The 15,732-nt window shown below is 44.3% G+C and overlaps 1 protein-coding gene across 2 annotated transcripts in view; it reads left to right on the forward strand.

The window, feature by feature from the left end:
- Positions 1-3,488: 3,488 nt before the first annotated feature.
- The window catches only part of BLM (BLM RecQ like helicase), a 57,018-nt gene continuing 44,774 nt past the window's right edge, over positions 3,489-15,732 (forward strand). For both annotated transcript variants that reach the window (XM_037053566.1, XM_037053567.1), the window contains exons 1-5: positions 3,489-3,592; positions 7,589-7,690; positions 9,001-9,677; positions 11,006-11,165; positions 13,640-13,764. In XM_037053566.1, coding sequence (XP_036909461.1) covers positions 7,593-7,690; positions 9,001-9,677; positions 11,006-11,165; positions 13,640-13,764 — 1,060 coding nt within the window. In that variant the 5' untranslated portion in view covers positions 3,489-3,592; positions 7,589-7,592. The remainder of the gene's footprint in view (positions 3,593-7,588; positions 7,691-9,000; positions 9,678-11,005; positions 11,166-13,639; positions 13,765-15,732) is intronic.

Consider the following 15,732-nt stretch of genomic DNA (forward strand, 5'->3'; position numbering starts at 1 on the left):
GTAGTAATTGTGTTTGCTATTTTGCACCTTGCATTTTTCTTTTAAAGTATGAAGGAGTATTGGCTCACATCACTGAAAAGTCCATGGCATGGCTAACAACGCGGCAGGATCCTGGGCCTCAGTCAGTCATATTAGACCATTTCTTTCCCTTTTCCTCTCTTGCCTGCACTCTCCTCTGTGGTGGCTTCATTCTCAGGCTGGCTTCTGTCACTCCCAGTCCCAGCTGCATGAGGACATCCTAACAGCGTGGGAACCCCAGCAGAAAGGGCATATTCCCAGTAAAGTCTAACAAAAGTCTTAGGGGGAGCTCTCATTGGACCAGCTGGAGTCACAGGCCCATTGCTGAACCAATCACAGAGGCCAAGCTGGTGTGGCCGAGGCCACTCCTGCTTCCTAGCACTGGCCTCTTGGAACATGCCCCGGTGTGGAGAGCAGCTGCCCAAACAGTGTTTTGGTTTTTTGCTTTTGTTTTTTTGATCCTGTATTTGCCCACTTGGCATCTGTTCACCATAGGGCCAAACTAACATTTCCGGTGATGCTGCTTCTGCAGGCATGGAAAGTCTTAACTACAAACCGTCCATACAGCCACCTCCTCTATCACCCCCACACACCACTCCAATATTTCCCCTGCCCTAAATCAGCTCAGGGCCAGGAACCGGACATCTGGGGAGCAACCCTATGCCCTAAATCTTGCTGCAATTATTCAGCCCAGGAGTCTTCAGGTAAACACTCAAAAGAAAAAAAGAAAAGGAAATGGTTGGAGACAGGAAAAGACTTTACCTGCCTACAGATACAGGTGCTTAGCTGTTCTAAAAGACTTTTTTTAAGAGGAAAAAGGGTGTTATGGAAGGAGGGGACGTATTAGGCTGAGGAAGGGAGCAGCTGCTATCTAGAAGTACTGGGCCCTCCTTGCTTCCTCTTTCCTTTTATCAGCCTGAGACAGAAACTAAAAAAAAAAAAAAAAAACCACAGCCTCACTGGCTAAAAGCCATTAACAGATACATTATATATGTATATGTGATCTGTAACTACCTTAAAGCAAAGATCCTTAATTTGGCCCAATTGGAAATCCAAAATTTATCTACTAATGTATAGAACAAGAAGATAAAAAGGGTGGTGATTGGCTTTGGTGCGTCTGCAACCCAGGTTTTAAATTAACTGCAACATGTGCTAAAATGCACCAGTTGACAAAACTTTACGGACTTAATTATTACTGGAGCTCAAATTATAGCTATACCTGGGGATCCCATTAAATGTAAACACTGTGCCCCTCTAATCTTTTTTTAAAAATATCATGTACACTTTATTTATTTTTTTAAAGTTTTTATTTATTTATTTATCTTTAGCGGGGAAGGAGAGAGAAAGAAACATCAATGGATGGTTGCCTTTCGTGCGTCCCCTGCTGGTAGCTGGCCTGCAAGGAACCAGCCTGAAACCCAGGCATGTGCCCCGACTGGGAATCGAACCGCAATCCTCTAGTTCGCAGGCCCGAGCTCAATCCACTGAGCTACACCAGCCAGGGCTGTGCCCCTCTAATCTTAAGAAAGTAACTACCAAAGATGAGAAAATAGGAATGCCTCACTTTGTAGCCTTGCCTAAACTCCCCATACTGACAATACCCATGGCTGGAAAAATACCCCCCCATTGGAGCAACACAATGAGTAATATGGCATCCCAAGAACCCTGCTCTCCAGTTAAAATAGTTAAAATGGTCTAATATAAGTTAAAACAGGGCCTTCGAGGATTAAAACTTATACAAAACCTAATTAATAAAGTGGTGATTGGCCCACTGCTTTTACACTGGAAACTCCCAGGGTTGTCATAACAAAATACCACAGACTGGGTCACTGAAGCAACAGACATTGATTTTTCTTGCAGCTCTGGAGGGTGGGAAGTCCAAGATCAAGGTGCTGACTTGTGCAGCTTCTGTTAGGCCTCTTTTCCTGGCCTGTTGATGGTGGCCTTCTTGCTGGGTCCTCACATGGCCTTCCCTCTGGTAACATAAAGAAATCTCCCTCTCTCTCTCTCTCTTCTTACAATGCCACCAGTCCTATAAAATTAGGGGCCCATCTTTACAACCTCATTTAACTTGAGTTACCCTTCATAAAGGTCTTATCTCCACTACAGTCGCATTGGGAGTTGGGACTTTGGCATGCACATTTTGGGAGGACACAAACGGGTCCATAACGGGAGCCCCATGGTGGTTTACTACAACATGAATGCTTTGGTCCCATCTATCAGGGCCTCCACACCCAATATCCAACATTAAAAGTACTGGCTCATCTCTCAGGTGCGAGGACACCTTCTGAAAGCCGTACCTAACCCTCCAGCTCTGCCTATGTGGCCCTCCTGGGTGCTCCCATGATACCTGTGCTCTTTCTTCGAGCTATGTCATCATTATTAGGGTATGAGTGTCTGCCTCTTTCACAGATGTCCAACACACCGTGTGCTCCACTAGGAAGTTCTCTAGAGCCGAGCACCGCGCCTGACACTAGATAAGGACGCAAACTTGAAGGACAGTGAAGAAACGGGCAAGAAGAGGGTTTTGGTCGTGTGTAGAGCAGGCATTTCAGCTGAATGCCACCCCTCCTTGAGTTGAGAGGGTCCTACTTCATGTTGTAGGCAGTATCCTTTGAAGTCTAAGTGTTAGCCGCTTTTTTGTTTTAGATTATTCATAGCTTGAACCTTGTCTCTATCCTGCCTCCTACTTGGCCATTTTTTTTTTGGTATTAAATATCTGCTTCATTTACTCTGCTTTTGCTTTCTTTCTATAGAGTAATTTCACAAAGTGTTTTGTTTGCCAGCATTTGTTTTTTGCAAAATTTAAAACTTGGCCAGACTTCACACATAAAAAAGGAACAAATTTCGCCTTTTCCTTAAAAAGAGAAATAAATAAAGGACGGAATTTAAAAAAGGAAAGGAAGATGTGGCATCACTGGGCCAGAGTCTCGCGGGGCCGCAAGCAGCTGGAGCCGCAGCTTGGTCCTGCACAGGCCCCGGGAGGAATCTGGGTTTGCGACCCCTCTCCCGGTGAATGACAACCTACTGTTGCTCGAGTGCAGCAGTACGGGTGAGGCCGAGGCCCGCGCTACTAATGGAGTGGAGAAGCTACCGGAACCTCAGGCGGTCAGAGCCCAACAGCTCCGGGCACAGAGCCTCTCCGCCTATGGGTACCGGCAAGTGTCAAGCCCCCCTCAAACCCCGGGGTTTTCAACCTCACTGCAGTCCGCAATCCTGTTGACTGTTTGGTATGAAAAACCTTTACCAACACCAGGAATCACAACAAAAACAGAGCCCCGACTAGCACCGGAAGCCCGGCGTTTAACCATAGTCACCTGACACGACATTGCGAATTATGATTGGGCTTGAGAACACATGCTTCCTTAGTGGCGTATGGTGGCCCCGCCCCGGAAGCCCAAGGGGGAGGGGACAGGCGCCAAGGCCCGACGGTATTGGTCGGTTCCCTCAGGGCTCAGCCAATCGGAATCTGCTGACATCTGGCGCGAAGTGAGGTGGCGCGCGGTGCGCGGAATGTGGAGGCGGCGCGGGGAGTTTGGACCCCGGTTCCGCCGGCTCCGAGCCTAAGGGAGAGGTGAGTGCGGCGCGCGGACTCAGGGCCGGCCCGCCCCGGCGCAGCTCGTCTTCCCGGCCCGGCCGGAGAGGAAAGCTTCGCTGGCTCCTCCGTCGCTCGCCCCGGCTCGGCGCGCTGAGCCCTGTCATTTCACGGGCTGCCTGGGAGAGAGCAAAGAAGGTTCCCCGAAGGAAACAGGCCCGGGGCGGGGGCGCGCTGTCCCGGAGCCACCCAGGGCGTTGGGGCCGAGCCGGCCTAGAGCCATTGACCTGGGTGTCTGCTGCAGAGTAGTCACCGGCCAGGCCCAGTCCAGGGCGCTGCCCCGTCCCCATTTCCCTCCGGAGGGAAAACCAGAACTCTGCTCCGTTCAGTGGCCTTCCACAGCCGGCTGCTCTGTTTTGAGTGTCACTGTGTGCCACATGTTTGGCACTCGTGGACTGACAAGTGTAGCGGCACGAGCCCGCAGCGAAGGGACGTAGGTCAGATGTCCCGGTTCGAATCCCGGCTCTTCCACGTACCCTAGCCCTCTGACTCCACCGTTACTTGACCTAAGTGCCTCGATTTCCTTCCGATATGTAGGCGAAAATGGGTTGTTTTGGAGGGGGGCGGGGGAAGGTGGCGAGGGGTCTGGATTAAACGATTTAGTAAATGCTTCAAGGAGTACTTGACTGCAGAGTAAGGGTTCGGTTTTCTTTACTGGCGAAGTAGGTCAAACTGCCCTCCTGGCGCAGCCGAAGCACAAAGACGCTGTCCTTGCTGAAAGGGCGTTTGCTGATCGAGTGCTGGAGATGGGATTCGAACTAAGGGCTGACTCCAAAGCGTCTTCCTCCATCCACATCAGGCTGTCGTCCATTGCCCTTGGGTGTCTCAGAACGGTGGTCCCCAATGCCCAGAGATGGAGAAGGCAACTGCCCGCCCGCCCCGCCCCCCGCCCCGCCCCCGGTGCTACCAGCTTGGATGGCACCAGTGGCCCTGTCAAGGCTCAGGAGCAGTCGCAGGGGAGACTGAGCCCGGGATCAGAAATCGAAAAGGGTTTCTGTGTGGCGCAGGTCTTCTGTGTGGCGAAGAGCAAATAGAAGGAAACTGAACCCAAGTTTTGTCAGCGGGGGCCGCTGTCAGAAAGCAGCTTAGGGTCTCCTGGGAGGAGACCCTCTGGGGAGGTAGCTGGTGCCTTCGTTGTACTGAGCAGGAAACCCCGAGTTTAAAAATGGGGCAAAGGCCATGCTGTTTGATGTTTATAAAGTAAGAAATCTGCACACACCCACTTTAGGACAGCCAGCACGATCTATGGGAAGGGAAGGGAAGGAGACAGAAGGGGAGTGAGTGGGATTTTAAAATATACTTGGAATGTTTTATGCTTTAAAAGAGAGAAATAGGATAGAAGTTAATTTTTTAAGTTCGGTTGGTGGTTACATGGTTATTATTTTGCTTTTTTTCTGTATGTTTGAAGTATTTAACATTCAAAGAAATAGATCAATATAAATGTATATAGTAAATACAATATTGAGTATATATTTTAGAACCTATGTATTTTTTATTTTAATACATATGTATTCTTTATTTTTTAAATATATTTCTTTTAAGGAAAGAAAGGATAGAACAAAGAGGTCCAAAGTAATTGCAAAATACTCTTGGGAACTAAATGCTGAATGCCCCAGTGGGTCTCCATTGCCCGATAGGAATCATTGCACAAGTCTGTGGCACAAATAGTACATACAATTCCCTTTTTTACAACCTCCACCCTGATTGGAAAGTTCTACTTGTTTCAAGTTTGTCTTTTGTATTTCTTTTTTCAGGGTTTTATGTATTTATTTTTAAAGAGAGGATGAGAAACATCTATGTGTGGTTGCCTTTCGGGCGCCCTCCCCACTGGAGACCCGGCCCGCAACCCAAGCATGTGCCCTGACTGGGAATCAAACCAGTGACCCTTTGCTTCACCCTAGGCCTGCGCTCAATCCACTGAGCTACACCAGCCAGGGCTTAAATATTTCTAAATGTAGTAAGTTTAGTTGCTTTATGCTCTCATGCCTGATGTTTTCATTCTTGTTTGCCTGTGTGCTTGGCTGTTTTTACCTGTGTTTGGTACACACCGTCTTGAAAAATTGTTCGTAGGCATTATTTAAGACCTAAGGTAACTGTGTATCCCTCCAGGGATGTGCTTGCACTTGCTTCTGCCAGGTGCCTTGGAGTTAGAATCACTTTAATCTGAATTCATGGCTTGAGGGGCGTGTGTGTGTGTGTGTGTGTGTGTGTGTGTGTGTAAAATTATGCTTGTATACAAATTGGGTTGAAAAGATTCTTGGGCTTGTGGTTTCCAGGTCTGTCCCATTCAGTCCCTCAGCAATGACTAACTTTACTTGTAGACAAACCCTGGGGATGGAAGTGGGGTTTAATTTTGGTTTATCTTTTTCCAAATGATATAGTCTTCCAAAATGGGGAGGTGCCTTTAGACACGCAAGGATTGTGGTCTTGAAATATTCTCCATTTAATTTAAAAAATCAGGGCTCTTTGCCAGGGCTGGTGTAGCTCAGTGGAAATAGCACAGGCCTGTGAATCAAAGGGTCGCCGGTTCGGTTCCCAGTCAGGGCACATGCCTGGTTTCAGGCCAGGTCCCCAGTAGGGGGCGTGTGAGAGGCAGCCACACACTGATGTTTCTCTTCCACTCTTTCTCCTTCCCTTTCCCTCCCTCTTAAAAAAAAGAAATAAAATATTTTTTAAAAAAATCAGGGCTCTTTGGGGAAATGGCTAATTCTAAGTCTGGGACAAAAAGAGAACACGCCTGAGATATCTTTTCATTCAAGATAGTGAGGAAACTCTCCAAGACTACTAAGGTTATGTCAAATGGAATGATGAACCAGCCTGCAAAGGTTCCTACTGGCTTAACATGAAACAGTTTTGAGAATCAGTAAAAGCAGTAACTATATTGGATGGAACATACAAAAATATGTTCAATCCATTAGTTTATAATGATACTAAGAAAACAGTGATGGCCATTGGAGGTCGTCAGAGTATGAACTCATTATTTTGAAAGTTAACAAATAAAGGAAAGGAATTAAGACATATATCCTGTCTCCTGTGTCAGCTTACTACTGGGTCACAGTACCTTTCTCTTGATAGAAATACACAGTGGGATAAAAGTAGGTTTACAGTTACTTGTATAGAAAATAAACAGTAATACAAAGATAAACTCTATTTTGCATACTTAAAACTGTAAACCTACTTTTGCCCCACCCTGTATTTCAGCTAATGAGGAATGAAGGAATGACAATATCACCATTTGGGGATGGGGGTCAGCTTCCAGAATGGTGAAGTGAGGATCTCAGGATGTGTGCATAGAAGGTAGTTGTGTAGGAGTTCATTGTACCCTTCTGTCTACATTTTCATGTTTATTTTGGGAAAAACTTTATTAAGATGTGGTTAAGGTGGCTTAACCTGCACATTATGTTATACAATAGCTCAGCAATATCAGTTTGTTCTACAAGGGGAAAATACAGTTGGTAAAAGTCTTCTTTCAGGTTGAACTGAGTAATTATGAAGCCTGGTGTCTTGCTGGTAAACCATTGCTTCCACGGGTGGTGCTCTTTCTTCCTTGCCCCTGTGGGCAGAGAACTCAGCGATTCATTTGTTCTTTGGGTTCAGTAGGCCTCGAGTACTTTCTCCCACCTCCCTCCCTGTCCAATTTCTATTTATTCTTCGAGCCCAGGCCAGGTACCATTCTTCTGCAAGCTCTTTCCTACTAATCCTTTCCCTAATGTCTTTTGTGCTTATTTTAGCACTGGGGGAAAACCAGGTCATTTTGGTATTAAAGTGAGCCTTCAGTTGTTTAAAAATTATATATTTCAAATGTTACCGGTTGTATAGGTCAAAACAATCTATTGACTAAAAAAAAAAGCCTCATTACTTTGCACACAGTTGGGAGAGTTCTCCACGCCCTGTGTTCCCCCAGTCCCCTCAAAATATCGTGATTAATGCAAAGCAGTGACTCTTCTGATCTTTTTTTTTTTCCTATCTTTTTAGGATCATGGCTGCTGTTCCTCGAAATAATCTACAGGAGCAACTGGAACGTCATTCAGCCAGAAAACTTGACAATAAATTAAGTCTGTCAAAAACAAAACCTTCGTAAGTATTTTGGTCGTTTTGTTGTTACACAGACACTAACATACGGTGTCATACAAATGAGATATCTGCACTTTGAACCCTTTCGTTGTTTAGATGAGTAAATAAAACTGTGAGGTCAGTGATTTTCCCACTTTGCAAATTAATGGCAGAGCCCTGGCTGGTGTAGCTCAGTGGATTGAGCGCGGGCCTGTGAACCAGACGATCACGGTTCGACTCCCAGTCAAGGCACATGCCTGGGTTGCAGGACAGTTCCCGGCAGGGGACACACCAGAGGCAACCATACATTGATATTTCTCTCCCTCTCTCCTTCCCTTGCCCTCTAAAGATAAATAAATAAAATTTTTAAAAAAATTAATGGCAGAGCATGCGTTTGGGGCACCAGGTAATAAATTGTTTGGCCCATTTGCAGTTTCTGACACATAACACTTGCTCAGTAAATATTCGTTAAATGAATAAATAATGAGTCTTTGTGTAAATTCAGGCAAATGGGTATTTTAAATTTTTTAAAAGATTTTATTTATTTATCTTTAGAAGGGAAGGGAAGGAGAGAGGGAGAGAAATATCCATGTGTGGTTGCCTCTCGTGCGTCCCCTGCTGGGAACTGGCCTGCAACCCAGGCATGTGCCCTGACTGGGAATTGAACCGAGATCCTCTGGTTCGAAGGCCTGTGCTTCACCACTGAGCTTCACCAGCCTGGGCTATTTTTAATATTTTAATATAACTTTATATCCTTTCCAAAAAGAATTTACAAGGAAACTATAGCTCTCTGGTTCTGTTCTTCCCCCCAAGCTATACCCCAAACTCCTAAAGATATCTAACAATAACATATATTCCTTATTGTGCTCTTAACCAGGTTCTAGACTGGGCGCTTGACTTCAAAGTGACCATTGACCTTTATGTCACTAGATCCAGAGATGTCCAGGACTCTTGCTTCCCTCCAGATCTCAGTATAGCGAGCAGTTTTAATTTTTCCCCCGTAAAACTTTTATCAGAGTAGCAATAAGCAGCCACATTTGATTCTCTTCTGTTTTTTGCTTATGCTGCCCCTCCCTCCAGAGGTGCTGTTAATTAAGGACTCCCAGCCTGAGAAATAGAGTTCTGGGAATGGCCTGGATAATTAGCCCCTGAATAGGAAGGGTCAGAGCACACAGTATAATTTAAGTCAATTTTTACATCAGAGAGGGGAATAGAGACTTTGCTCACTGGTGCTACAATGAAGGTAACTTATGTAAATTAATAAAAATCATAGAGTTCTGTGGAGTTGGTGGGTTTCTTAAAATGCTTCTAATTCAGGTTGTCTATTTGTCCAGTGCTTTCACTTTCAAGAAGAAAATACCGTCAGCCAACAGCGTGTGTGTGACCAGTGTGTCAGTAGCAAGGACACCTGTGTTAAGTGATAAAGACGTGAATGTCACTGAGGACCTTTCCTCCATTGAAACTTCCCCCTATAATCAGCTGACAAGGATCTGCGACTTTAAAAATGCTGCCGCAGGACAGCAGACCGAGAGGATCGGTTCAAAACCATTGTTGCCAGACCCGGTGCAGGCTCCGCGGGCAGTTTTACGTACTACCCAGAGCACACCGGTTGTGAAGGAGTCCCATGACGCTACTTTCAAGAAGTTAGAATTTAGTTCTTCATCAGACTCGCTTATTACCATCAACAGTTGGGATGATATGGATGACTTTGATACTTCTGGGAATTCAAAAGCGTTTTTTACCCCGGTCAGAAATCACTTGGTGAGAGTAAGCACTGCTCAGAAATCAAGAAAGCCTAAGAAAAACGTTTTTAAAGCACAGCCTCATAAAGCTGATTTGACTCCTTCCTCCTCCGAATGCAAGCAAGTACGTTTGACTACAGAACAGGAGGCCGACTCCCAACAGTCAAGTAGCGATGTGATTTGTATCGACGATGGCCCCGATTGTGAGTTTATAAGCAAAGATACTCAGGATAGTCCCTCTATAAAGCTTCACTTGGGAGAGGAGAAAGGTAAAAATTACTGTTTTATTTTTATTTCACTGTATTGATTACATTTATTCATTCAGAGCTAGGCATGGGAACAGTAGCGAGGATGAGGTAGCTTTGTTCTCAGGATCATTAGAGGCGCTTATTGAACAGTAGGCAGGGCATACTGATGAAACGACAAATTTTATTCTGCTAATACAATTTTTAGATTAACACCAAAGCTCGTGCTGTGATTTTTATGTGTGAAGAAAATAAGCTCCGTAGAGGTTCAGATGGCCTGTTAGTGGTTTGCTGGCTTGGTGAGTGGTAGAATTGGGAAGTGAAGCTAAGCCTTTCTTTCTTTCTTTTTTTTAAGATTTTATTTCTTTATCTTTAGAGGGGAAGGGAAGGAGAGAGGGAGAGAAATATCAATGTATGGTTGCCTCTCGTGTGTCCCCTGCTGGGAACTGGCCTGCAACCCAGGCATGTGCCCTGACTGGGAATCGAACTGTGATACTCTGGTTCGCAGGCCCGTGCTTAACCCACTGAGCTATGCCAGCCAGGGTGAAGCTAAGCCTTTCTATTATAATTCCTTAATGGCTTGCTGCCACCTCGTATTACTGTATAATATGACCCGATTATGCTATTAAACATTATAAATTACATTCAAATTATGTTCTGTTTAGGTCCCGTAGTTACTAGATGTCCAGAACTGAATAGCTAAGATTAGCCATATGTGGAAGTACCTCCCTTATGAAATAGATGTAAATATGAGGCTAAACTTTTTAAGCCCCTGAATCCCATTAAGGTTACTGTAGGATGAGAGAAGACCAAAAGGTGATTCATAATGAGCAGAACTATATGGTCTAATCAAATGTGCTGCTGTTGATAAAGAGGAAATTTGGTAAAAGGTCAACTAAAGAGGGAGAATTTGACATTGTATTTTTCCTTATATTCAGGAGAGAAACACCATTTGGTAGACTGAAGTCACTAGGAAGCCTTTGTGATAAAGTGAAAGTTGTTTGTACAAACAACCGTGTTTGTACAATTATCAGATTCATTTGTCTCGCTTCACCTTTATTTAAATATGAGCCCAAAACAGCCAAAGAAACATGCTAATGCTGAGTGTGGGCTTCATCATTCACTGGAGACAGCCACCCTGAAGCAGGCCTCCGCCCCATTCGCTGGGCTGCTCCAGCCGACTCAGTCGGTTGTGAAGAGTTAAGCCACCATCACGGTGGGCGAGGAGAGGACTCTCGGGTGGTGTTACTACTGTTCAGGATGTGCCGAGGCGCTCACTTCCAGTGCCCGTGCCCTGTTCTTTGTGTCGTTCATTATTTCAGTGACCTATGTTTATCAACTGTGTGCTATAGAGAATGGTGAAAAGGAAAACAACTTGGAAGAAACTGAGTTACATTCCGTTGAGAACTCTTCGTGTGTTGAACTTGAAGAGGAGGATTACAACATAGATTTTGTTCCGCCTTCTCCAGAAGGGACGACTTCCGCCTCTTCTTCCTCTTTGAAGTGCTTTAGGTAAAACAGCTAACGAATTAATAAGCTTTATTGTTTGTTTCTGGAGTATCTGAAATAATGTAGTTATGTAATGTCATTTTTGTATAATTTCATGTTCTGCACAGTTTATATCCAAATGAAAGCTTCAGAAAGTCCCTGATGACCCATTTTACTTAACTGGTAGTATTCTAAAGCTATAAAGTTCCAGCTTTAGACTACTATCAAAATTGTAATTACATGAGACCTCCAAACAGTTTTGTGTAGTTGGTTTTAACGTGAGGGATGTATTCCTAAAAATACTATGTTTCCCAACTCCTGGACCTGAAATGACACAAAGCTAATTCCTTGTGTGGAAAGTGACTTGGTAAGTGTTTTTAATCCTACAGGATAGAATTAGCTACTGTATTTGACGTTCACTGAATTTTAGCAAACTAGGGACATGGTTGTGGTTAGTTGGTAGTGTTATGGGAAAAAACACATTGTCCACACAGCTCATCAATAGTTTAAAATACTGATAGTCTTTGTTACCTCCGTGCTCACCCCAGCCTAAATCACAGTCCGGTTGGGTGGTGGAGCATATACCATGCTATTAACCGGTATTTTGATGAGATAGATCTCTAAAGTATATCACCTTAATGAGGGGAGGAAGGCGGGAAGGAGGCAGTTGTGTGCGTAGTCTAGTTTCTCCGGTTGGTGTTTTAATAGGTGTGTTGGGATGTTTGAAGAGGCAGGAGAGGTTGGAGCGTGATGACTGTTTGATGACAGAACTAAAAACTGTGAACAGCTGCCCACTCTTCTTCTCCCTTCCGATAGAAATTCAGACAGAATTGCACAAAGCAGAAAACTCAGCAGGCGTTCATGTCGAGTCTGGGTTCTAAGTCAGCATGGTCACTTAACAGGGGAAGCAGCCGAGGCCCGGGCAGGAGCAGGGGATGGCCCGAGATGATACGATTCGTGACAAATGAACTAAGATGCAGCATAGTGCTATTTCCTGGCCTTTTTTGTGTGTTAATTTAAAAAGTGTGCATTGCACAAATAACACTAGCCACTTTAACAGTATTCTTAACTCGTAGTCTCAACATTCCAACAAACCAAACATTTTTCAAGTTTGATTTGGATTTTCTTTACATGTGTAGAATTTTTGCATTGCTATGATAAACATGCAACCATAATTTTTATTCTTATTTTCTCTGAGTATTATTTTAAAAATATTTTCCATATAGTTTTTATTTTTATTCCACTAATGGCTATATAATATTGAGTTGTTATACCATATTTCACTGTACCTAGCTCTCCAGCACTTGGAAAATGGTTATTTCTGAGGTGAAGTCTCTCTGTATATTTTCCATTTCAACCTTGTGTACGTATTTGTACATGTTATAACACAAATAGAATTTTCTAGAATTTTATGTGCAGAGTACACTTGAATTTTATTTTTCATTTTTGTTTTAAAATGCTGGTTGTGACTTCTGAATTGATTTCAGAGGTGTGATGGTCAGGTAATACATAACAGAAAAGAGAAACAAATGTGTTTTTATAGCTGGCCTTCAGAATCTTCCATCTTCTCCAAACTGCCTTTTAGCTTTATCGCTAGTTATGCCCTTTCTATAACCCGAGGCTGCGATGAGCCCAATGGGGCAACTTGGGAAACACTGCCCAAAATGTAAGGCCCTTTCTTTGTTGTAACTCCATATCATTTTATAAAGCATAGTTTTATTCATCACTGTTTGATTTGGTTAGAAGATTGCATCCTAAAATCCTGTTTTAGAAAAGTACAGTTGATTCTTGGGTATTGAGTGAATAGAATTGTCTTTTTATCTCTTCTTCATAGTCTCACTTGTCATATCTGTCCTTCAAGGTTTCTGCCAATTCCAGCCCCTTTGCAAAGCCTTCTCAGGTTCTGGAGAGGGTTATCTTTCTTTGGATTACCACAGTTCCCTCTCTTTAACGATTAGTACTGATTTTATTACTTTCAAAGTATTTGTTTTATCCAGTCAGACTGACCGTGTTTGCATACGTTAATATGTTTTTGTATGATGTATATAAGTTAACTATGTACAGATATACACGTTATACGTGCCGGTATAGGCGGAGCCTGGATAAAATGCTCCTCTTGGAACCTCAGAAGGGAGGGCCATTAACGACCACCTGCTGGAGAAATCAGAAGAGTAACTCTAGGGCAGGTCCGAGGAGGCGGGGGGGGGGGGGGGGGGGGNATCAGAAGAGTAACCCTAGGGCAGGTCGGGGGGGCGGGGGGAGGGGGCTGCGGGTGGAGCCTGGGGTTACTGAAGGGACCTTGTTGGAGGTAAAGTTGAAAAGGTCTCTTGGGCTAGAAGATGAAAGTCTTTGAGGGCCAGCTAAGAGGTTTTAGACTATAGAAGATAACAAAAACATGTTTCTCTTTTATGTTACATGTTGTGGAGAAATATCAGAGGGAAAATGATGCATTTGATGCACTCTACACTTTGATTGGTTGTGTTTGTTCTAATTGGCAGTATGTTAAAGGAGCCTGACACCTGTGACAGGAAGACGGACGATCTCAGCTCGCCCGAGGACTCATCCAAACCGGGGGAAATGCCCGCGCGGCCGTTGCCCCGAGAAACCAGCACGCACTGTGACGGTACAGCCAGTATTTCAGACCTATCACGTATTTTAATCACTTATTTTGATACAAATGAGATTGTATTTTTACCTGTGGCTGTATAGTATAAGACAGCAAAGTCATAGTTCCTTTTACCCTAACGTAGAGCCATCCTTGTTTGTTGGTTAGCCAGCATTTGCTCGAACAACTCGTAAACTTATATTCAGCCCTGGCCGGTGCGGCTCAGCTGGTTGGAGCTTCATCCCATAAACTGAAAGGCTGAGGGTTCAGTTCCCAGTTAGGGCACATGCCTAGGTTGCAGGTTTGGGCCCCAGCAAGGGGTTTGTAGGAGGGGCAAAACCATCGATGTTTCTCTCTCACATTGGTGTTTCTCTCCCTCTCTCCCTACCTACCTTCCCCCTCTCTAAAATCAATAAGCGTGTCCTCGGGTGAGGACCAAAAAATAAATAAATAAATATTTCAAAAAAATAATCGTTTCATGTTCTTGCAAAGTAAGTCATTCATTATTTCAAAAACACTACTTGTTAGAAAATTATTTCTTGTACTGAACCAAAATTTGCCTTTTATAACTCAATTCTTATAAGGTAAGTCTAAAGCTTCCAGAAGCGGTTGGGGATTTTTTGTTAAGTCTACACATTATTAGGTCTTTTAACTCCTCACAGGTAGTGGTTTTTAGACTAGTTCCTCCTAGTTCTCCTTGTGTAGAGTCTAGTATAAATGATCCAATAATGTGATAAGACTGAAAAACAACAGTCTCCTTTCTTTTTTTTTAAAGATTTTATTTATTTATCTTTAGAGGGGAAGGGAAGGAGAGAGGGAGAGAAACATCAATGTATGGTTGCTCCTTGTGCGTCCCCTGCTGGGAACTGGCCTGCAACCCTGGCATGTGCCTTAACTGGGAATCAAACCAGCGACCCTTTGTTTCACAGGCCCTCGCTCAATCCGCTGAGCTACACCAGCCAGAGCAACAATCTCCTTTCTTACTCTTCATTTCTTCTTCCCAGAGGCTCTTTCAGTCTAGAAATTTGTGTCCTGTTCTGGGAGTTTTTCTTGTGTTTCCTTTTATTCTTTTCTCTTTTACTCTTCCTAAAACTTCTATTCTTGTATACTAGGGTTCCATTAATTATCTATTTTCCAGCTCTTGCTTCTCTGCTTTTTGAGAAATTGCCTCAATTTTGTCTTTAACTCTTACATGGAATGTTTCATTTTTATCAGTCAGTTTCCCAGAGCTCCTTTTTCTCTGAATATTTCAGTAATACAGTCTACTCTGGTTTGCTGGGTGCTGTGTATATGAGGGATGGGGAGTGTTGCGCACACTTGCATGGTGGTCTCTGTGTTATTTCTGTTTGTTCCAAATTTTTGTTTACTAAGTGCCTTAACAACATTAACCAATTTAATGCTCACAATGGCCCCGTAAGGGAGCTTCTGTTGTCCCCATTTTACAGTAAGGAAACAGATGCAGGAGAGTCAAGTAATGACACGTGGTCCTGGAATTAGACAGCAGCACAGCTGGGATTCGAACCCAGCCATCCTGGGGCACTGGAGTTTACACTGACGGCCTCTGCCCTGGGACGTTTCTGCATCGCCAAGTTTGAGCTAGGACGGGGGCAAGAACAGAGTCCTACGGGATGTTGGTGGAGGCCTCCCTCTCGGCTAACATCAGTCTGTTCGTCGCCAGTTCCTGTTCAACTAGTCACAGATCTGCTTTCATGCCATAGTTCTCTCCCTTGTGCACGGGATACTGTAGTCTTGGTCATATGACCCCAGAAGTTCAAGGCCTGAGGCAGCGAGAAGGATCCGATGGGGCACTGGCTGCAGAGTGATGCCGGCCTTCAATACAACCCCGTCTCCGCCTCCCCCTGGCCGTGTGGCTGCGGCAAATGAGTTAAGCCTCTCTGGGTTTCCGTTTCTTCTGTAAAACGGGGAGAATAACATTTAACCTGCTGGGTGGTTGTCAGGATTCAAGGTGAAGTGCCTAGTGCACTG

The sequence above is a fragment of the Sturnira hondurensis genome, unplaced genomic scaffold (assembly GCF_014824575.4).
Source record: "Sturnira hondurensis isolate 20B ecotype Veracruz unplaced genomic scaffold, ASM1482457v3 Scaffold0007865, whole genome shotgun sequence".
Taxonomy (NCBI): Eukaryota; Metazoa; Chordata; class Mammalia; order Chiroptera; family Phyllostomidae; genus Sturnira; species Sturnira hondurensis.